This window comes from Biomphalaria glabrata, chromosome 1, assembly GCF_947242115.1.
Source record: "Biomphalaria glabrata chromosome 1, xgBioGlab47.1, whole genome shotgun sequence".
In the NCBI taxonomy this organism is placed as follows: Eukaryota; Metazoa; Mollusca; class Gastropoda; family Planorbidae; genus Biomphalaria; species Biomphalaria glabrata.
Window position 1 is genome coordinate 84373980 of NC_074711.1, and position 24174 is coordinate 84398153.

At 37.9% G+C, this 24174-nt stretch overlaps 2 protein-coding genes across 2 annotated transcripts in view; one reads left to right on the forward strand and one right to left on the reverse strand.

Moving 5' to 3' along the window:
• LOC106064180 (calcitonin gene-related peptide type 1 receptor-like) overlaps window positions 1-22463 on the forward strand; it is a 127172-nt gene extending 104709 nt beyond the window's left edge. The window contains exons 11-13 of the mRNA XM_056030854.1: window positions 10776-10911; window positions 14094-14135; window positions 15393-22463. Of these exons, the coding sequence (XP_055886829.1) occupies window positions 10776-10911; window positions 14094-14135; window positions 15393-15680 (466 nt within the window). The 3' untranslated portion in view covers window positions 15681-22463. The remainder of the gene's footprint in view (window positions 1-10775; window positions 10912-14093; window positions 14136-15392) is intronic.
• Window positions 22464-23202: 739 nt separating this feature from the next.
• LOC129924241 (N-alpha-acetyltransferase 50-like) lies at window positions 23203-23930 on the reverse strand. The gene has a single exon (XM_056018247.1). The coding sequence runs from the start codon at window positions 23798-23800 to the stop codon at window positions 23483-23485; it is 318 nt and encodes a 105-aa protein (XP_055874222.1). The 5' UTR covers window positions 23801-23930; the 3' UTR covers window positions 23203-23482.
• Between the last annotated feature and the right edge of the window lie 244 nt (window positions 23931-24174).

The following is a 24174-nucleotide window of genomic DNA, read 5'->3' on the forward strand; positions in this document are numbered from 1 at the left end:
TTTCCTTTTCTTTTCTCTCCCTTCTCTCTCTCTCTCTCTCTCTCTCAATTTTATACTGTACATATGGAAATCTCAAAGTTTAGGACCAAATATCTCTGGTTCTCACTTGGTCAATGTACGCTAATCTCACGATATAAAGGAAGGTCCCCCAAATAAAGGCGAATCCATATCTTTGAAAGAAAGTAGCGAGGCAATCGCAATAATTGCACCAAACCCGGATTCGCCCATGACTCTATTCCACGTCTTGAGTAGACTCTCATTACTATTCTCTTGCCCTACCAAAAAAAAATAAAGCTACTTACTATGAGATCGTCTTAAACATGATCTAGTTTTTTAAGTAGATCAAGGTCAATATGAGATAATCTTTAAACATGATCTAGTTTTGTAAGTAGATCAAGGTCAATATGAGATGATCTTAAACATGATCTAGTTTTTGTTTATAATTTTTTACAAGTTTTCTTCGCACTTAAATAGGCTTTCATTTTATTTTGGCGTCTGTCAATCATGGTCCTTGTGTTTATTAATTGAAATGACATTAGAGTGACATCTTGTTTGGGGGTGTCGATGATAAGACAGCAAAGGAAGGCTCCCCCCAACTCATCCGCCCCTCCTTTCCACAAACACAGACAGCGTTCCACATTTTTTTTTCTCCATCTTTTTACTTTCGAGCTTCTGGCACCAAGTACAAAGATGTCGATGTTAGTAACTATGTACGCTTAAATGAATGTTGATTTTGAATTGTACCTGCCAACATTGGGCATACGAAGCTTGAACAATCAGAAAAATTCACCTATTCAGGCAGCGCTATCACAAACAATGGAGATGCATGTCGGACTGGGAAAGTAAGAGCCGTCTTCCAAAAAAAAAATACGGCCTATCTGGGTGTAATGAAATGATAACGACTAGAATACCAATAATATGGCTTTATTTGACAAAATTAGACGACAGTAAACAGTGAATGAAACCAGCACGTCTAGCATACCACTGATGCAGTCTATACACACACACACACTGGACATGAAACACAACAATGGCCATGACCTTCAGACACGCTGGACGCACGCAGAAAATCAACTCAGTTACACTACACTGGGCAAACAAATCAGTCAGCCTGGAGACCAGATCCACCTCAATACAATAAACGTTCCAACGGCCACCGTCGCTTGTCATGGAAGTCATTCACCAAGTTTCTCGGCAGTGATGTCTGTCACCAAGTTTGAAAAGAGACTAAGCCTGTCTCGGCAGTGATGTCTGTCGAAAAGTTTGAAAAGAGACTAAGCCTGTCTCGGCAGTGATGTCTGTCGAAAAGTTTGAAAAGAGACTAAGCCTGTCTCGGCAGTGATGTCTGTCGAAAAGTTTGAAAAAAGACTAAGCCTGTCTCGGCAGAGATGTCTGTCACCAAGTTTGAAAAGAGACTAAGCCTGTCTCGACAGAGATGTCTGTCACCAAGTTTGAAAAGAGACTAAGCCTGTCACGACAGAGATGTCTGTCACCAAGTTTGAAAAGAGACTAAGCCTGTCTCGGCAGAGATGTCTGTCACCAAGTTTGAAAAAAGACTAAGCCTGTCTCGGCAGAGATGTCTGTCGCCAAGTTTGAAAAAAGACTAAGCCTGTCTCGGCAGAGATGTCTGTCACCAAGTTTGAAAAGAGACTAAGCCTGTCACGACAGAGATGCCTGTCACCAAGTTTGAAAAAAGACTAAGCCTGTCTCGGCAGAGATGTCTGTCGCCAAGTTTGAAAAAAGACTAAGCCTGTCTCGGCAGAGATGTCTGTCACCAAGTTTGAAAAGAGACTAAGCCTGTCACGACAGAGATGTCTTAAAAGGGTACTAACTATAACATACCGAGATCATGTCACCAATAGAGAAGTCAGTTCTTGTACGGGCACTCGTCCCCTGAGTGAAATAATGTCCGAACGTCGTATGGGATTCACTGGACATATCATTAGACAAGACGAAACGGTTTTGACCAAGTCAGCCGTAACATAGAAACCGAAAATAGAAGAGAGAAAACAAAGCCGACCACGTCTAACGTGACCTAATATCGATGAAACCCCACCTGGGAAGAGGCTGTGGAGGTCGCCTATGACAAATCTCTGTGGAGAGAGCTTGCCGCCCTTATTGCCGAAAGGCGCAGGATGACCTAAGTCTTAAGATAGCTCACGAGTTAATCATCTCATCTCATCTCTGGCGGTGGTTCTTTCTGGGGCATAGGCCACCAACCAGCTTCCTCCAGGCATCTCGGTTCTGGGCGAGTCTCTCCAACTGTCCCCACGTCTTGCCCATCTGATTGGCATCTGCTTCCGGATCGCGGCGCCATTTTACGGATGAGACGCCTTAAGCCCATGAACCTCCTCTCTCTCTCTTGTTCTCTCCATCTCTCACTCTATCTCTCTTTCTCCGTGCTCATCTCTCTCTTTTCCTCTCCCTATATCTCTCCCTTTCCTCTCACTCTTGTTCTCTCTCCCTGCATCTCTCTCTCTCTTTTTCTGTATCTGTATTTCTCCCTTTCCTTTTCTTTTCTCTCCCTTCTCTCTCTCTCTCTCTCTCTCTCAATTTTATACTGTACATATGGAAATCTCAAAGTTTAGGACCAAATATCTCTGGTTCTCACTTGGTCAATGTACGCTAATCTCACGATATAAAGGAAGGTCCCCCAAATAAAGGCGAATCCATATCTTTGAAAGAAAGTAGCGAGGCAATCGCAATAATTGCACCAAACCCGGATTCGCCCATGACTCTATTCCACGTCTTGAGTAGACTCTCATTACTATTCTCTTGCCCTACCAAAAAAAAATAAAGCTACTTAAATGACTCAATATTTACGGACCGCCCCTGGCTAGAAGGGATTACAAAAACCAAAGAGAGCACCATTTGTCGGTGATCCCCCTCTCACATTACTTAATTGAGCCCCGTCGTTTCATTTCTAGATGTCGATGGGGTCCGGTGGAAATAGTGGGGAATAAAAAAAACTTCCTTTGTTTAACGCACCGTTTTACCCGGGCATGCTACCCTGCCTCAAAGTGGCGCCCGGGTGGAAACGATCGTAAGAGGAAATGATTAGGCTAAATGGTAGCAAAACAAGACTCCCGTGGGGGTGCCTAAGGGGGTGCGAGAGCATCCTCATTGCACTGTGCGGAGTTGTATAAAAGCTCCCACAACCTTGTCACAATCCAGGCGCTGTTCCTCAAGGGGCCGTTACATAAATGGAGTGTCCCGCACAGTTAGCCTGGTATAGAAAAGGAAAGTGGCGGGGGTCTTAGTGTATGCGGTGAGAGAGATCTCTTGTTCACTTTTGCTGGCCTATAGTTCCTAGAGCCGAGGGCTGAACTCTACCTGACAATTGAAGAAGAAGAAGAACGCACCGTTTAGGTCAATAGTGAGATAAATAAAGTGAGAACCCAGAATGTCTGGGTAAGACAAAGAGGGGACACCTGCAACTGACAACAAGGGGGGACGAACAATATATGTTGTTATGGCTAGTCTCAGATTCCGAAGATTTAAAAGGAGTACAGTATTTCAGGTAGCTACGCATTACTACAGTGGTTTTCAACCTTTTTTTGGGGGGCCTACAGCCCCCTTTTCGTATTTTCTCTTTTAAAATATTCGCCAGCGCCCCCGATCTAAGAAAATCAATTATAAAGAAGCTTGAGAAGGCAAATTTGAACAAAGTCTCATTTATTTATTAATTTTTATGCTGTTAATAACACTTATCCCGCTTGGGAGACGAACGCATGCCAAAGGCATTACAGAGGTGCCTTCCGTAAGAGCTATAAAGATCCACTCAGGCGCCCCCTATTGTGCCCAGCGCCCCCTACCGTCCCTTTGGCTCCCAGCACCCCCCCCCCCCAAATCATGAAAACGCCCCCCAGTGGGTGAAAGCGCCCCCGTTGAAGACTACTGCATTACTAGTTTGTGATCTACATTTTTTGCCACATCCAATGCAGACAAAGCCTGTGGTCGATTTAAGATCTGTCTTCGCCGTCTACACCAGTCCTTGGCAATAGCTTTCCTTTTGATCTCAAATGTATATCTCGCGGCTTTTGTAATAGATCTCCAGCTGCCTCCAGCTATATCCAGCTGTCTCCAACTATCTCCAGCTATCTCCAGCTGTCTTCAGCTATCTCCAGCTGTCGCCAGTTATCTCTAGCTGTCTCCAGCTATCTCTTTAGGAAACCACTATGCCAGTCAAGAGAAGCTGGCGTCTTATCATGTCTTTAAAGCTTTAAATATGATAATTGTTTAGCGTTTACGCATTTTACCCCCCCCCCCCTTAGTCTACTTCAACTTAACCTGTCCCCTAGTCTGATGGAATGAGTAACCTCTTTCTCAATTCCTCAATGTCTTTCAACAGGATTTGTCTCTTCCATAGATAGGCCCGTCCATTTATTGGTGCTATCTCTTGATGCTGTCCATTTCTTGATGCTGTCCATTTCTTGATGCTGTCCTTTTCTTGATTTTGTCCATTTCTTGATGCTGTCCATTTCTTGGTGCTGTCCATTTCTTGATGCTGTCCATTTCTTGATTCTGTCCATTTCTTGATGCTGTCCATTTCTTGATGCTGTCCATTTCTTGATGCTGTTCATTTCTTGATGCTGTCCATTTCTTGATTCTGTCCATTTCTTGATGTTGTCCATTTCTTGATGCTGTCCATTTCTTGATGCTGTCCATTTCTTGGTGCTGTCCATTTATTGGTGCTATTTCTTGATGCTGTCCATTTATTGATTCTGTCCATTTCTTGATGCTGTCCATTTTCTTGATTCTGTCCATTTCTTGATGCTGTCCATTTCTTGATGCTGTCCATTTCTTGATGCTGTTCATTTCTTGATGCTGTCCATTTCTTGATTCTGTCCATTTCTTGATGTTGTCCATTTCTTGATGCTGTCCATTTCTTGATGCTGTCCATTTCTTGGTGCTGTCCATTTATTGGTGCTATTTCTTGATGCTGTCCATTTATTGATTCTGTCCATTTCTTGATGCTGTCCATTTTGTTGATGCTGTCCATTTCTTGATTCTGTTCATTTCTTGAGGCTGTCCATTTCTTGATGCTGTCCATTTCTTGATTCTGTTCATTTCTTGAGGCTGTCCATTTCTTGATGCTGTCCATTTCTTGATGCTGTCCATTTCTTGATGCTGTCCATTTATTGATGCTGTCCATTTATTGGTGCTATTTCTTGATGCAGTCCATTTCTTGATGCTGTTCTTCCATCATTTCCTTTGTTTGCCTCATTTTCCCTAGACCTCTATCACCAGACTATCACAAAACTATCACAAGACTATCACAAAACTATCACCAGACTATCACAAGACTATCGCAAGATTTTCACCAAGTTATCACCAAACTATCACCAGACTATCACAAGACTATCATCTATCACCAGAATATTACTAGACTATAATCAGACTATCACCAAACTATCACAAGAGATTTTCACCAAGTTTTCACCAGAATATTACCAGACTATCACCAAAACTATCACCAGACTATCACATGACTATCATCTATCACCAGAATATTACCAGACTATAATCAGACTATCACCAAACTATCAACAAACAATCATCAGACTATCAATGAACTATCACCAGACTATCACCAAACTATAATAAAAAGTAAAGTTCCCCTTTCAGACCTTGCGATCTATAGGGCAGATGATGTAAAGGTCAACTGTTTTTGTGGCCCACGGTTAACATCCCCTAACTATCATCAGATTATCACCAGACTATCACCAGGCTATCACAAGACCATCACCAAACTAAAGTCTGCCTAGTGAAAGGGTGTGATTTTGTGATATTTTCCCCTCCCGTCCCGTCGTAGGCGACCCCTGCCAAATCCTCAATCGACCTCCAAAGGGGTCGCGATCCACAGGTTGAGAACCCCTGGTTCAACCCTCCTCATAGTGTAACGCAGAAATTACTAAGCCAAAAAATAAATAAATAAATATAAAATAAAATAATTAAAGAGTGTTATTTTAAAACAATAGAAACATTTTTTAGGAACACTAATTAAAAAAAGAATCTCATGACTGAATTCCTTAACAGAAAGTACAAACTTTCCAATATTATCACGTGGCTCACTTGAAGTTCTGGCCTTTTCAACATAGGCAAAACATAATAAAATAAGGTGCATGCGATGTTATTAAAGGGCAGTAATTAGTGCTATAATTTATCGTGTAATCAGTTGAGGATTATCTCTCATATTCTTTTCACATTTCATAAAGTCTGGTCTTTTTTATACATTCAAAGTAGTAAAATTGTATATATATTTTTAAACATGGAAATGTAGCCAAGTATATTTAAGCACTAATAACAAAATAACAACAAAATATTGTTAGACCACTAAAGTTTCCATGTATCAACATTGTTTTCATTAGGACACATCATATCTGACAGCAATTACTAGAATGTAATGTTAATCCACTGAAAAAAAATAAACAATTATTCAAAATCATTGGTTAGGTAGTATGTCTTTGATATTAAATAATATTTCTATTACTGTTATTATATTTTTAGGTTAATCACTTTTCAATTCTTTATGATTTAATACTTGTGAATTATGATAACTTACAAATAAAAACATATTAAAAAAAAAAAAAAGCCCACAAAAGAGGCAAGATGGCCCATAAAAGAGGCATATAAAGCCCAAAAAAGAGGCATAAGGCCCAAGGATTCCTATGATGATAAAGCTAAAACTGAATAGCGCAAATTCTGAGGTTTCCTTTAATAAAAAAAAAAAAAAAAAAAAAACAATTATTCAAAATCATAACATAATGGAGGTGAAAAAGAAAGGTGAGTTTCCCCAGCAGATAATGTGTTCAACTACTGATATCTTAAGAGAAGAGTCTGAGGCATCATAACAACAATGAATAAAAAGTGTTGGTGTCTTATCTGCAGTATGTAACTGGCACAATGACATAGAACCCTTCCACTAGCAAAGTCAATCAGATTTACTTTAAAAAAAACAAACAAACAAATTGGCAGAAGCATTCAGCGGTAGTACCAAACCTATTTCAACCTTGAGGCCCTGTACATTTTCAACGCACGTAACCAATTTAGTCTCTGGATATTAACAATGCACTGGGCAGAACTTTAAAAGAGTTTGTGTATCGCAATGGTATTTTTTTTTTTTTAGAAGTCTATCTAGAGCAGGGGCTCTCAACTTGTGGGTCGCGACCCCCTTGGGGGGTCGATTGACCATTTGCCAAGGGGTCGCCTAAGACCATCGAAAATATGGGATGTTATTGTCTACTCTTCTATTGCTGTATGTGTGTGTGTGGTGGGGGGGTCGCGGCAGAGTGGGGGATTGTAAAAAGGGGTCACCGAACTTAAAAGGTTGAGAACCGCTGATCTAGAGCAACACTGGTACCATTCAATTCCTATATCAACTCACTTTTTTGTCTAAGTAAAAGTAGCGAACAAACAAAAATGAAAAAAAAAAACATTTTCACTAACCCTTTGATCTAAAATATCTCACATAAATTTGTGTAGCGTAACTACAAATTTTATTAAAATTTCAGAGAGATGACTTCATTGATTTTTTCAATTAATTTTTAAAAATATTTTTTTAATGTGGAAAAAAGAGTACTTTTTTTTAGGGGGGGGGGCGGTCATTTTTATTTTTTATATACCGACTTGTTATTTATAGATCTCGAACTATATATTTATGTTTTTACCGTTTCTTTTGGCTGGTTGGCTCACTTGGTTAGAATGTAGTGCCTACCCTTTATGACCATCCGTTAATCTGTTGAACCGTTGGGGCAGCACACATTATCTGTCCACCGTCTTTCTCCATTCCTCTCTGTCTTTTGCCCTGGATAGAATCTCAATGATAAGCCCGTCCATTCTTTGATGTTGTCTTCCCATCGCTTTCTCTGTTCGCCTCTTCTTCCTTTCCCTGGTACTGCTCCCTGAAGGAAGGTCATTGTGAACCCTGAGGAACTTGTGATGTGGCCATACAGTTAAAGTTAGCGGGTTTTTTTTAGTGTGGTCAGAGGGTCGTGGTGGACACTAATAGTCATTGTGATTCTGTTTCGAATTTCATTATTTTGTTTTGCTGTATTTGTCATACCTTTAATTATTTAATACAACTATCACATAACGATTCCATTGTTTGGACTCTACTCTCTAAAAATACCAATAATCGTGGGTTCGACCCCCACTGTTTCCAATATTTGCTCTAAATACGACCCCCACTGTGTCCAATTTTAGCTCTCTATACGACCCTCCACAGTGTCCAATTTTAGCTCTCTATACGACCCCCACAGTGTCCAATTTTAGCTCTCTATACGACCCCCACAGTGTCCAATTTTAGCTCTCTATACGACCCCCACTGTGTCCAATTTTAGCTCTCTATACGACCCCCACTGTGTCCAATTTTAGCTCTCTATACGACCCCCACAGTGTCCAATTTTAGCTCTCTATACGACCCCCACAGTGTCCAATTTTAGCTCTCTATACGACCCTTACTGTGTCCAATTTTTGCTCTCTATACGACCCCCACTGTGTCCAATTTTAGCTCTCTATACGACCCCCACTGTGTCCAATTTTAGCTCTCTATACGACCCCCACAGTGTCCAAGTTTAGCTCTCTATACGACCCCTACTGTGTCCAATTTTAGCTCTCTATACGACCCCCACTGTGTCCAATTTTAGCTCTCTATACGACCCCCACAGTGTCCAATTTTAGCTCTCTATACGACCCCTACTGTGTCCAATTTTAGCTCTCTATACGACCCCACTGTGTTCAATTTTAGCTCACTATACGACCCCCACAGTGTCCAATTTTAGCTCTCTATACGACCCCCACAGTGTCCAATTTTAGCTCTCTATACGACCCCTACTGTGTCCAATTTTAGCTCTCTATACGACCCCCACTGTGTCCAATTTTTGCTCTCTATACGACCCCCACTGTGTCCAATTTTAGCTCTCTATACGATCCACACAGTGTCCAATTTTAGCTCTCTATACAACCCCCACTGTGTCCAATTTTAGCTCTCTATACGACCCCCACTGTGTCAAATTTTAGCTCTCTATACGACCCCCACAGTGTCCAATTTTAGCTCTATACGACCCCCACAGTGTCCATTTTTTAGCTCTCTATACGACCCCCACAGTGTCCATTTTTTAGCTCTCTATACGACCCCCACTGTGTCCAATTTTAGCTCTCTATACGACCCCCACAGTGTCCAATTTTAGCTCTCTATACGACCCCCACTGTGTCCAATTTTAGCTCTCTATACGACCCCCACAGTGTCCAATTTTAGCTCTCTATACGACCCCCACAGTGTCCAATTTTAGCTCTCTATACGACCCCCACTGTGTCCAATTTTAGCTCACTGTAAGTCTAAACATTTCAATCGCATGAAAAGGAAAACTTTAAATGAAAGTAAAATAATCGTTTGTACTTCGCCACATATGTTTTGCTACGCTACGTTTGAAATAGTTGGTGTATGGGTTGATTTTGCACGAGAACTCGTAAGCCCATCGTGAAAACGGTCCGCATTACAACGCTCGCCCACCAATTGTCTAGCCTTCAATTTCAATTGTTTGCCTCTTTCATCCTACAAATTAAGGGCCCACAACCCACTTTTAAAACTTCTTAGGTCCATAAAATGTGGCTTTTCATCTCCATGCACTATAATGCCCACCAAATATACACACCAAATTTTGTAATGAAATACCACTTTACCGTGGTAGAGTGTAGGAGGGCCATGATACACCACAGTAGGACAAAATTTTTTGGAACATTATTGTCAGTTAATAAATTCCTGTATTTTAGATATATATTGAAAACAATTGCAACAACATAGTGAATTTACTTTCCTATATTGTTTAAAATAAATAAGGAATTGATTCTTTAAAATAAAGTAGGAAATGATTGTTTAAAATAAATAAGGAATTGATTCTTTAAAATAAAGTAGGAACTGATTGTTTAAAATAAAGAAGGAAATCATTGTTTAAAATAAAGAAGGAACTGATTGTTTAAAATACAGTAGGAACTGATTGTTTAAAATAAAGTAGGAACTGATTGTTTAAAATAAAGTAGGAACTGATTGTTTAAAATAAAGATGGAACTGATTGTTCAAAATAAAGTAGGAACTGATTGTTTAAAATAAAGAAGGAACTGATTGTTTAAAATAAAGAAGGAACTGATTGTTTAAAATACAGTAGGAACTGATTGTTTAAAATAAAGTAGGAACTGATTGTTTAAAATATAGTAGGTACTTATTGTTTAAAATATAGTAGGTACTTATTGTTTAAAATAAAGAAGGAACTGATTGTTTAAAATATAGTAGGTACTTATTGTTTAAAATAAAGAAGGAACTGATTGTTTAAAATAAAGAAGGAACTGATTGTTTAAAAAAAAGTAGGAACTGATTGTTTAAAATAAAGAAGGAACTGATTGTTTAAAATAAAGTAGGAACTGATTGTTCAAAATAAAGAAGGAACTGATTGTTTAAAATAAAGAAGGAACTGATTGTTTAAAATAAAGAAGGAACAGATTGTTTAAAATACCTTTTTTCCATTTTTTTTCAATTGTGAGCAAAACATTCTGTTTCAAATCAAACTTTATGCTTCATTAAATTCTTTTAGAAGTTGTTTTTTGTTTTTTTTATCATATAGATTTTATCTCATTAAAAATTAAAACATGGTATGTCTATAAATAAATGTCGTTGCTGTACTATAAATGTACATTGAAATAATGTATTCTATATCTAGCTATAATCGTATGTCGTAAATTATTTCTACTACAAAAAATGTTTCTTGTGTATTTCTTAGGCGAGCTCTGAAAGCTACCATGCTACTGGTGCCACTGTTCGGGCTTCAACTTTTGCTGGTGATCTACAGACCTGGAGGCGACATTCGTCAGCATGTGACTTATGAAGTGTTTACAAAAATAATCAATAATTCACAGGTGTGTTTTACCTGACACTTTTACCCAACATTTTTACCTGACATTTTTACTTAACACTTGTACCTGGCATTTTTACCCAACACTTGGGCCTGACATTTTTAGCCAACACTTGTACCTGGCATTTTTACCCAACACTTGGGCCTGACATTTTTAGCCAACACTTGGGCCTGACATTTTTACCCAACACTTGGGCCTGACATTTTTAGCCAACACTTGGGCCTGACATTTTTACCCAACACTTGGGCCTGACATTTTTACTTAACACTTGTACCTGACATTTTTACTTAACACTTGGGCCTGACATTTTTACCCAACACTTGTACCTGACATTTTTACTTAACACTTGGGCCTGACATTTTTACCCAACACTTGGGCCTGACATTTTTTACCCAAAAACTTGGGCCTGACATTTTTACCCAACACTTGGGCCTGACATTTTTTACCCAACACTTGGGCCTGACATTTTTACCCAACACTTGGGCCTGACATTTTTACCCAACACTTGTACCTGACATTTTTACCCAACACTTTGGCCTGACATTTTTACCCAACACTTGGGCCTGACATTTTTACCCAACACTTGGGCCTGACATTTTTACCCAACACATGGGCCTGACATTTTTACCCAACACTTAGGCCTGACATTTTCGCCTGAGCGTTTTACCTGATAATTTTACCTGACATTTTTACCTGACATTTTTACCTGACATTTTCATTGCATAGTAGCAGGATAGTTGAGAAAAAGGAGAGAGAGAGAGAGAAAGAGAGAGATAGAGGAATTGTGGGAGAAAAAAGGAGAGAGAGAGAGAGGAGAGGTAAAGAGATAAAGAGAAAATAGGAGTATAGGGAGATAAATATGGATAGAGAAAAACAAATTAAGAAGAGTGAAAGACAAAGAGAAGGAAAGAAGGATAAAGTGAGATACAGAGAGAAAAGTGAAGAGAGAGAAAGAGAGAGAAAGAGATACAAAGACGGAGAGAAAAAAATTGAGTGAAAAAGGAATAGATTGAAAAAGTGAATGAGATAATGAGACAGAAAAAAAACGGGGGAGGGGAGGGGGAAAGAGTAAAAGATATAAAGAGAGCAAAAAGAGAGAAAAACGTAGGGGGGGGGGTAAGAATGAGAGATATAAAAAGAGGGAGAAAGAAACGTAAGCAAAAAGAGACTAGACGAAGGGGAGGGGAGGGGAGGAGAAAGAGTAAAAAAGAGAGTAAGGGAAATATAAATATGAAATTATACAAAATGACAAGAAGACGAGTTTGTTTGTTTTTTTCTTTTTTTTTGGGGGGGGGAGGAAAGAGAGGGCGTTCACCTTCACCTATCCCTTACTCTGTTACACCGTTGGGGCACCACACAAGATCTGTCAACAGTCTTTCCCATTCCTCTCTGTCCTTTGCCTTGGATAGAATTTCATTCATTGACAGACCTGTCCATTCTTTTATGTTGTCTTTCCATCGCTTACTATGTCTTCTTCTTCTTCTTCCTGGTACTGTTCCAGGAGATAACTTTATGTTTATGTAAATAAGAAAAAGACCTAAAGAATACCGAATTTTACAAAATAATATATATTTTCTTTTTTTATTATAACCCGGCATTTCGACAGAGTTATTTTAAAAAAGGGGAGATAACAACAGCTACTAGTAAAACTGCTTATGTGTCATACAAGGGCAGGTAACAACAGATACTTCTAAAACTGCATATGTGTCTTGTCAACAACTATGAGTAGACTTATTATACTTATGATGCAATGTCAATGACCTTTTACCTGACACCCTTGACTGACATATAAGTCTACATCATGTCAAGATCTAGGACAGTGTAGCGAAGGCTGTTATTACATTGGCGGTACAACATTCGCATCGCTATCATTAGCAGCAGAAGTGACGCCAAGTCTTTACTTTATGACATCACTCAAAGCGCAATGTTTTCTTACGGAAAAGGGGGGGGGGGGGTAAACTGTGGTTCGCGCGCTACTAGATCATTCCAGTCCAACTTAGAGAAGCAATTATTATATTGTAAAATTGTCATTCTGTAGCTACAGCCTATTACATTTACTTGATTTGAAAGTCCATAGTACGTCCATATTCTATATCTAATATATAAAGTTTGAATGTATATATGTATGTATGTATGTTAGGAGTATGTATGTTTGTATTTTCAAAATAAAATCAAAACCGTTTGACTAATCTTGATAAAACTTGGCACTAACGATCCTTAGATCATGACAGAGACCATAGTGTATGTTTCATATCGCTCTCAGTGCCTCTCACAACGGAGGGCCCTAAAATAAAAATAAATACCTAAATATATCTGTATTAAAAAACGAAACTTTTTAACCAATTGGGGAAAACTTGTGTTCACTGTATTTTATATTAGATGGTCGGCTAAAATGGAAAGAAACATACACAAACTAGGGCCAGCGGGACGCGGGTCATATCCTGCTTGTATCTAATATATAAAGCAGAAGGTAAAGCGTATTTATGTTTGTATGTATGCATGTATGTATGTAGCCTATGTATGTATGTATGTATGTATGTATGTATGTATGTATGTATGTATGTATGTATGTATGTATGTATGTATGTATGTATGTATGTATGTATTGTATGTATGTATGTATGTATGTATGTATGTATGTATGTATGTATGTATGTATGTATGTATGTATTGTATGTATGTATGTATGTATGTATGTATGTATGTATGTATGTATGTATGTATGTATGTATGTATGTATGTAAGTATGTTTGTATGTATTGTGTATGTCCCAAATAAAAATCCAAATGGTTTGACTTATCTTGATAAAACGTGGCATAAAAGTTCTTTAAGTCATGGCGGAGACCTTAGTGTATGTTTGCCGTAACGGAGGCTCCTAAAAATAAACAAAAAGTACGTAATTGTGTCTCTATTAATGAACGAAACTTTTTAACAAATCGGGTAAACCCGTTTTCGAAGTAATTTATATTGCATATGGATATGTCGCTGAACGGGTAAACCCATATTCATTGTCTACTTTTACTTTCGTGACAAAATTTTTTTAAATGTGAAGGGAACATTCTCCAAGCTTGAAATAAATTTAAATTCAATCCAATAGATCAGTAATACCCAAACGAAGGCCCGCAGGCCGCGGGTCATATCCGGCTTGTTATATTTATTTATGTCTTTGATTTATTTTTTACCAGGGCTTGGTGGTGACTGCTGTCTTCTGTTTTATGAATGGGGAGGTAAGATTTAGTTATTAGTTTTGAATGAATACAGTCGTTAAGTTTTAAAATGTATATTAGTCAATATCTCTTCCTCCATTTTGGCTTTACCTTTCAATAACAGAATAATACAAGTTATAGGCCTACCACTATTGGACAAGCTAGGTGTTGTTGTTTTTTTATGAATACTTCTACCTATGACACCAAGAATTAAAATGAAAACTTTACATATATTATATATTAAGATCAAGTACAATAATTAACCATGAGGACTATTACTACCTAAGTTATTACTAGCTACCTGTTAAACCTATTACTTAACAAACTAATTACTATCTGTTAAGCCTATTAAAGTAAGAAGTTTCCCTTTCAAAGCTTGTAGCTTATAGGGCAGATGATATAAAGGTCATCTGTTTCTATGGCCTACGGTTAAGCCTATTAGGCTACTACTTGTCAAACCTAAACTATCTGTCAAACCTAAACTATCTGTCAAGCCTAAACTATCTGACTAACCTATTACTAAATGATAAACCTATTACTAAATCGTAAATCTATTTCTAAATGATAAACCTATTACTAAATGATAAACCTATTACTAAATGATAAACCTATTAGTAAATCATGCGTGCGGTTTGCGCGCTGGACAGTCGTTCGGATTTATCGACGGTCGAGGGTTCAAACCCTGCCCGCTCCCATCCCCCGTCGTCCTGCGGGAGGTTTGGACTAGGAAGTAAACTATCTTCAACTCTGAAGGAACATCCGAAACATGAAAAACATTTTACAAAACAAACAAACCTATTTCTAAATGATAAACCTATTACTAAATGATAAACCTATTACTATTTGACACAACTATTACTGCCTGAGAAACCTCAACTAACTATCTAAATAACCGAATATTGCCTGCCAACCCTTTGCTTCCTGATAAATCTATTACTACTAGACAAATGAATTACCATCTAGCATTGCTACTAATGTCTGACAATCTTTTACAACCTAATATTTCTACCATTCTATCTGACAAACCCTTTTCTACATGACAAACCTATCTCTACGTGACAAACCTACCTACGTGACAAACCAATTTCTACTCGACAAAACCCTATTTCTACGTGACAAAACCTATTTCTACGTGACAAAACCTATTTCTACGTGACAAAACCTATTTCTACGTGACAAAACCTATTTCTACGTAACTAACATATTTCTACATGACAAATCTATTTCTGCCAATTTATTTTCTTCACCAATATTTACTCTAACATACTTTCTTTTCAGGTTCACTATTTGCTCAAAGGACGCTTAGTCTGTCGTAAACATCACGAATCCAACCCGGACATCATCAGCGGCTCGGTCTCTGTGGTTAGAAGAGGCTCCCCTCGAGGGAGTTCGTCCCACATGGACGGATACGCCATGAGGAAACTGCCTCAGCGGGAAGAGACCGCCAATCATTTGGGTGCGGGGTGCCGAAAACTGAAAGTGTCCAAAGTATCGGCGGGCAAGAGGCCCTTACGGATCTGCTTGAAAAACAGAGAAAAGCATTTAACAAACACAACCACTTTATAACAAGCACAACCACTTTGTAACAGTCACAGATGCATGTAAAGTTTATAATAACAGTCATACGAAAGTGGAGAAGTTTCGTTGATTTGAACACAGTGATGTGTGGTACATTGTGGTACTGCCTGGATCACCGATATGTACAATTTATTAAATAGAAAGATTGACAATAGTTCGAGCCCTGGATAAGTTTGTTATCTACCATACAAAACAAAACTAAAACAGCTTCAGTAATGCTCTATCTCCAGAACAGCTTTCAAGCTAGCAGTTATTCCTGGTCAAGTACTATCAATCATGGCGTTCGTCTCTTGTAATAACTTTCTATTCTAAGAGGCTATGTCATTTCAACCATTTTCTTCTGATATCACCAGGGCTGTATTTAAGCTGAAAAATAAGGCTCTAAGCTATTTGATGTATGGGGCCATTTATAAGTCCAAATATTACATCTCAGTGCTAAATATTTCTAGGGGCCCTAAGCTATAACTTGTATTGCCAATGTGTAAAAAGAATACGGCCCTGGATATCTTACTTGCATAATGTTATATTTTTTTGTCTTTTCACGCTTATGATTGTATTTTTTTATGATTGTATTTTGTTTGGTCTAAATTTGAGCTCTGGTGTTTGTCGACAAATGCTAATTGAATTGATATGGAGACTCTTGTCAATATAGCTTTTTTTTTTCACCTAAATTTACTCGTACATAGCTTTTAACATTATATTATATAAGATTTATTTGGCAATCATGCTCTTGGTGCAAGACACAGATCTGTAAGTAACTGCTAACGTCCAGTAAGAGGAAGTAAGTAGAGTATATTTACTTTTATCCATAACAACATGTGTATAGCCATTACTATTTTGTAACAGGTTGCATAATATATTCTTAATTAACTACTGCCACATCTCTGTTAAGAGCAATGAATTTATAGCTCCTCCTTCATGATCGAAGACGAGCACATTTCTCATTTCCTATGGACTCGAAGATGACTGTAAAGGCCAATCCTCGCTTTAAAAAGCCTCCCGCATACGTGGCAAGGGTGGGTTTTGTCTGTTGCAAATAGGCCTGCTTCTTCTCTCAGCTTTTTTGTTGCTTCGGCGCTCTTTCACCCTGGCCACTCTTCTTGCTTCAAATCCAGAGAGTCCGAGACTCACAGCTTCACGCCATGAGGAGCGATCGAGAGCTAGTGCTTCCCAGCCGTGGATGTCGATATCGCATTCCTTGAAGGAGCTCTTGGGAGTGTCTTTATAGCGCTTGTATTGACCTCCCTGGGAGCGCTTTCCTGCACACAACTCCCCGAACAGAAGTCGTTTGGGAAGGCGATTGTCTGGCATGCGGACTACATGTCTCACCCATCGAAGTTGTGACCTTTTTACTGTCGCATTGATACTGTACATGTTGGACAGCTTTAAGATTTCTGAACAATGAATACTCGTATAATGTTTCGTATTGCTCTGTTCTAGGGTAGAATTACAACAATAGACCGGCACAGATGCACTGACAATCATTCACTATGTTTTCTCAAATCGATACTGATTTCTACATGGTACCTTTACTGTTACTAAAACCCCAGAGCTTTAAAATGAACTGGTGTTTATCTCTTACTGGGACAAAATGAAGCGCGAGATTGGTCTCGGCTGAAGATATAGTGCGCAAAGGGGAAATCGTTCAGGATAATAAAATGTTGTTTTTGTATTCCGCCTTGACGCTAGTAGTAGCTGTTTGCTTATTGTTGACTGTCTACATAGATCTTATTGAGATGTGGTATCCTAACGCGTGGTGTACTTCTATATCGATGACGAAATATAAATATATGTTTCCATTTTGGTTTCAGCTAAGTGAATAATTGTTCGGTCAATAATTTTTTAGGCAGGAGCTCCAGTGTGAAATTCTCTGTAGTTGAAATCTTTGCTCAAACATCTTCATTGTGACTGCGGAACAAACAGTAAGAAAGGAATCTGGTCGCTAGGAAGATAGGTCTTTAGAGATATATGGTCCCTAGGCAGATTGGCCTTTAGAGATATATGGTCCCTAGGCAGATTGGCCTTTAGAGATATCTGGTCGCTAGGTAGAGTGGCTTTTAGAGATATGTGGTCTCTAGGCAGATTGGCCTTTGGAGATATCCGTCGCTAGGCATCAAGACAATTAGAGATAAAATGAAACCAAAAGGAATGTGAAAAAAATGTGTTTCCGGTCTGACACTTCACACACACACACATGAATATGTGAGACAAATAAAATGAACCTGGTGTTGTATCAACCTCGAAGTCAACTTAAATATCCTACTGTTTAGATTTCTCGTATCTTAGCAACAAAACAACCTTGAAGGTAAACGTCATTTACAGGATGTGATGTCACGATCTAAAATAATCAGTGCATTCTAAGGTGCCCTAGTTGTTGGAGACTATCACAATAGCCCTGTGATAAGTTTAGGTGCTGAAATGATATAATCAGTGCATTCTAAGGTGCCCTAGTTGTTGGAGACTATCACAATAGCCCTGTGATAAGTTTAGGTGCTGAAATGATATAATCAGTGCATTCTAAGGTGCCCTAGTTGTTGGAGACTTTCACAATAGCCCTGTGATAAGTTTATGTGCTGCAATGATTTTCGTGCGACAAGTAACGCTGTGTACCTATTTGGTTCGGAGACCCATTATTTAAATAAAAATAAAAGAAAGTAGTTTGGGTTTATGAAAAGAAATGTTTACAAAACAAACAAGATCCATGTTTAGACCAATATTAAAATATGAATCCTCGGTTTGGGAACCCCTAAGCTTTGGCAAAGATAAATAAACCAGAATGAACACAAAATAAATCCATGACATCTATAACAAATGAATATTCACATTTGGTTAGAATAACAACATTAATAGAATCACCTAACTTACACGTCAAAGGACAGATGACTAAAAAGGAAAGTAACAATGAAATATAAAACACTGACGCATAACTTGCTATTACAGAAACAAAACTTAATGAAATACTGAGAAAAAAAATAAGACAAAGTCTAATTTCTAATCTGTGATCTTTCTTATAGAATTAAACGGGTTGCTTTAATCCGCCAGGAAAACCTGCGAATTAGTAAAGAGTATATCTATAAGTATTATCACGACTAGGTCAACAAATGGATAACCATCGCAATGTTGTTGTCTCTTAAAGAAACGACTAAGAGATGAAGAAAGTAATTTAAAATAATAGTGAGTAAATTAAACCAAAAAATTACATCTTCTTATCCAAACGACACAAAAAAAACAAGGTACAAAGACAGTTTGTGTGGAAACACAAACTCAAAATCGGCCCCCGAAGTGGTCCACCTAGAGTCTCCACCAGGATTCGAACACGGGACTTCCGGTTCCAAGTGCTTTACCCCTCAGCCACAGCATCTCCATATTTTCATTTAGCGTACACTTATGTTTTTTTAAATAATAATAAATAACCTTATCCATACATTCAAAATTAATAACATGTTACATGTAATAAAGAGAAACTAAAAAAGATTTATTCTTCTTACAAAATTAGATAAACTGGCAACACGAAAAAAACAAATTCTCGACCTACTTTAGGTAGTGAGATAGCTAGAGAGACTTGACAAGACTTTCACCTCGCAAATAAAAATGAATATCTCCATCGTCTAGTCACATGAACCCTTCAACGTGATAATTGAAAACGCAGAAGAATGTCTGTGACTTATAAGGAAAGAAAACTCCCTGGATGCTCTCACATCTTCACTCTGCTCTAGAGACTGCGGAATGATCTGGTGAATTTTAACTCAGGAAGTAATCCAGCTAAGAAGAAAATAAAAAGGACTGCATCCTGCCTAAGGTTGTACGGGAGGGGGGGGGAGTGTTAAGTGATCCGGAATAATTTCATACCAGCTACTCTTCATTTCAAAGATTGTATAGGAGGGTAGGGTCGATTATTTTCAGTTGATATCCGTTAAGTCGAAATATTATGGGCATACAAAGTAACAGGGCCGGCCCTAAAAATTGCGGGGCCCTAAGCGAAACGGATTGCGAAGGACCCGTCTAAGTAGGAATAAACACAATGTCAAAATTAAGATATTGTATTAGAAAATACATTCGTCTTTGCAATACTTTTTATTAAATGAAAGCTGACAATTCCGGTTTTTTTTTTTTAATTGCGAGTAGGATTGGTATCCCTAATTCACAATTTTGTCTATTTTTCCGTTCATTTTTAATTTCAGATTTCAAGGACTTTTTTTTTATTTATATATTTTGCAATTGCAGGAGATCTCCAGGAGCCAATAAATGATACCAAAAATTAGCGCGGGGCCTATGAAAGTGCGGGCCCACTGCACCTCTTAGGTTGCGGTGGTCTAAGTCCGCCCTGACAGCGAACTAACTCGATTTGCAAAGTGCCCTTGTTACATGAGACAATGTCGTTTATGGCCATAGTGTAAAACACTAGTAGACATACGAAAACCTTTTTAGCCATCTATTCTTTCAATCATGATAACTATTTTTAACATCTCCATAGGTGGCAATCAACTGTTAGGGGATAAGTAGATATAATTCGGTTGTAACTTTGAGGGACAACTCAACGAAAGGAAGCTCAATGAGAAGGTTACAGCAGGGGTTCTCAACCTGTGGGTCGCGACCCCATTGTGGGTCGATTGACGATTTGCCACGGGTCGTCTAAGACCATCGAAACTACAGATTGTTATTGTCTGCTCTTCTAGAGCTGTCTCTGTGTATCGGGTGAAGGGGGTCGCCGCAGAGTGGGGGATTTGTAAAAAGGGGTCGCCGAGCATAAAAGGTTGAGAACCGCTGGTTTACAGTAACTCAAAAACCAAATTTCATAAGGCAGAGACAACATTCAATCAAAACTCGTCTCTCATTTTTGCATTGAAACCCAGTGAAAACAAGGAGAATATTAAAATACTTGATTATCTAAGGGAAAGAACTCGACATTTACAGCTATATATCTCAATAATGTAGAAGTAACTTCCCCTTTAATCAATTCACAAGTAATTAATTCACTAGTAAAGTGAACTTTCCCTTTCATGCCTAGCAGTCGATAGGGCAAATGATGTAAATGTCAAACAAGGGTGTCATGTCGCCAGCACAACGACCAGCCGCCTTTACTTTTACCCCAACTCATGTCAGGTACAAAATTATATTTCAACACTCAGAAAGAAAACTATATGGAGATCTCCCTGATTTGGAAACCACTGCGCAGTTCATCTCACGTATTGGTCTAGTCATCTGAACGCTCCAACATAACAATGAGAACGAAGAAGAAGAACCCTCAGTAACCGCGCCTCCGATTAATTAACATTATTGGTTAATTTTGTAATTCATTCATGTTTTGCTAGGTACAATAAATAAGTGTTTCAATTTTCAACCTAATCCGAGAATGGGTGTGGGAGAAATAGCGTGTACAATTATCTAAATGGACAAAACCCTATATATTAAGCCACATCTTTAAATGCTGCACTATTAATATTCCTTGTTGGTGTCAAACAAATTAATTAATTACCAGAAATCTTGTTAACTTACCAATACTTTAACATACATATCCGTTTCTCTTACCTTTGTGAATAAGGCTACACTAGAAGCAAGTTAACTAGCTACATGTACTTTGCAATTATCATTTTCAGCATTTTTTTTTAATTTGAATTAATAATGGCCAGGCCTTCGATTCCGAAGTGCAGTTTTTTACATGACTACGCAAACCGAGTTGCGGCCTACATATTTTGTCCCACTTTAGGCACCTTCTGCGCCTGTCTTTGACAAGGGTTTTTCTTTGGATCTCAAATGTGTCTTGCTCGGCTTCGTGAGAGCACCAACTGTATCTCTTAGAGGCCATCTGCTGCCAGCTACTCCCCCCCCCCCATGCCGAATGAAGGCGCCATAGTTGAACTGCATTGCTCTTCAGGGAGCACTTCTGTTACATCGTTAAAGTCGCCTAAAAAAAAGATCACTATTGGCATGCTGTTGTGGGATAAGTGTCGACCCAATGCAGCTGTTGAATGTTAAGTCTGCTTTAAAGAATGAGGTAAATTCACAGTTGGACGTCGAAATGTAATGCTTGCTACTAAATTACTTTATTAGCTAATTTATGTGTGTTGAATTGTATGCGTCATGGCACAGTATTAACGCTTTTCACCCTTTTATCTGAGGTCACTAGAGTTTATTCTTTTCTTACTGTGAATTTGACTTTATTTTCATTTTTTTTCCCCAGTGTTATGACAGAATCGTGTATTGGTATGCGCTTAGTATTTTTAGAAAGTGTACAGTATGACCCAATTTCCATGGTGCGTATATCATGTGACAGCCGGTTATATTACTCTTGGACTGTTTGAAGTGTTTTAGAATGAGGATTGGTGTGTTCTAGAATACAGATTGAGATGAGCTGCTGAAAAAATGGTTGAATAATGATTGAGATGCCATGCTGAAATGATGGTTGAAATGCCCTAGACCTAGAATAATGATTGAGGTTGTAGCTGATATTTGTTGACTGTCTGACATTAGTGACCAGGGGGAGGTGGGACTGTTCATGACAACCTAATTGCTTGTATTTATTACTAATTGATAACATAGTATAAGTGTTAATAATTCAATGAGCAATGTTTTAGATTTAAAACATGTTGACTTAAAGCTTGTTGTTTATTAACGAATTTAGTTGCTATTAGTTGCTGAAGAATAAGTTACAATTTCTTCATCTGAGTTGATGTGGGTAAAAGCAATGGTTGGTTATATTAATATTATTGAACTCATTGTTTATCATCATATCTCTCGGTTTAATTTTGTCCAGGTTGTGTCGTGGCTGGATGCTAATAAAAACAATTATTTCAACCAAAATAAGCTTTGATGTTTTTTTTAAAGCATTTTTGTATTTTTCTTGTTTTTAGCATTACTAGAGCATGACAAGGAAATGAAGTGTATTGAACGAGTCTATACCTGTTAACAAAGGAGCGGGGGTGTGGATCGGAGGTGTGTTCTACTTTTCTGCTCTTCAAATTGTAACTAATTATTTTCATCATGCTTTTACAAATATTGAGGCATTATAATTTGAAGTCACTGAACAAAATCTTGCTGGATGAATCCTGGAAGCGAGGCTGTGTGCTGCTTTCGGTCTGTGGTGATGTATCGGTTATTACGCTCATCCAGTTTACGGGAGGCTCCATCTCTTCATGATTGAAATCACATATTTCCCAGGATCATTTATATAGTTATGTGTTTTCCCAATATTTCTGACCACCAGCTGTGGATGGTTGCAAGATTAAACTCAGAAAACGAATTCATATTTAATACTTAAGGTTACAAGGTTCTTAAATACGTTTACTGCTTTTTTTTTTTTTTTTTGTTTTTTTTTTTTAAATCCATGATCAATTTTTATATACTAAAAAATAATAATTAAAAATGCCAACAGGAAAATGAGAAAAAAAGGTATAACATTCATTATGATTGATAATAAATCACTCAGGACAAACTGAAACATGCTAATAGTACAAACTCACAGCTTGAGTTTTCAATTACCAGTGCACAAATCAAAGATCTAGCAATGTTTTTTTCCGTTTGACAAGACTACTAATTAAATAGTACCTGCATGTATACTGATTCAAAGAGTTCCAAAACTTGCAACATGATAACAATTTTATACTATTTCCAAGAACGCCTAATGGTATTATAGAGATTTTTAAATCATAAATTTTTACCCTTTGAAAATTTTAAAGTAACTATTTGATGTCAATAAATGTGAAAACCATTCTTAGTCATCTCACACAAATACAAAAGTGAATAATTTTAAGAAAGCTAAAGCAGGTGGTAAATGTGCAGATGGGAAAATGCTATGACATTATTTTATCTGTTGTGTCTTCACTAGAGGTCTCTGAAGCTGTTTTCCTTTCATCTGTGGAACCTTCCTTGAAGGACTTTTGTAAAACATAGGCATCGGCAGGCTCTATCCTTTTGTAGTAGTTCTTGTTTTCCTCAACAATCTTGAAGCCAAACTTTTCATACAACTTTATGGCTCCTTCATTGTTGACTTGCACATGTAGGAAGACGTTATCAATGTTACCATCTTTTTCACAGATGTTCAGCACATGCTCAAGCATAACAGTACCAATGCCAAGTCTTCTGTAAGGAGCCAAACAGCCTAGGGTCATGATGTACAACCGTCGAACATTTTCAGAAGTGTCGATTCGACAGCAAACTGCTCCAATCACAATATCATTATAATATGCCAGTTTAGCTAGTTCACCAACTTCTAGGACATCTTTATAAAACTTGTCATTGTAAGTCTTTTTTTTTTTTTTTTTTAAAGGAAACCTCAGAATTTGCGCTATTCAGTTTTAGCTTTATCATCATAGGAATCCTTGGGCTTTATGCCTCTTTTCTTTGCCTCTTTTTTGGGCTTTATATGCCTCTTTTATGGGCCATCTTGCCTCTTTTTTGGGCTTTTTTTTTTTTTTTTTTTAATATGTTTTTATTTGTAAGTTCTTATAATTCACAAGTATTAAATCATAAACAATTGAAAAGT

Bases quoted from the DNA above. Each gene is read 5' to 3' on its own strand.
- LOC129924241 (XM_056018247.1), bottom strand. From the start codon at position 23,800: ATGACCCTAGGCTGTTTGGCTCCTTACAGAAGACTTGGCATTGGTACT.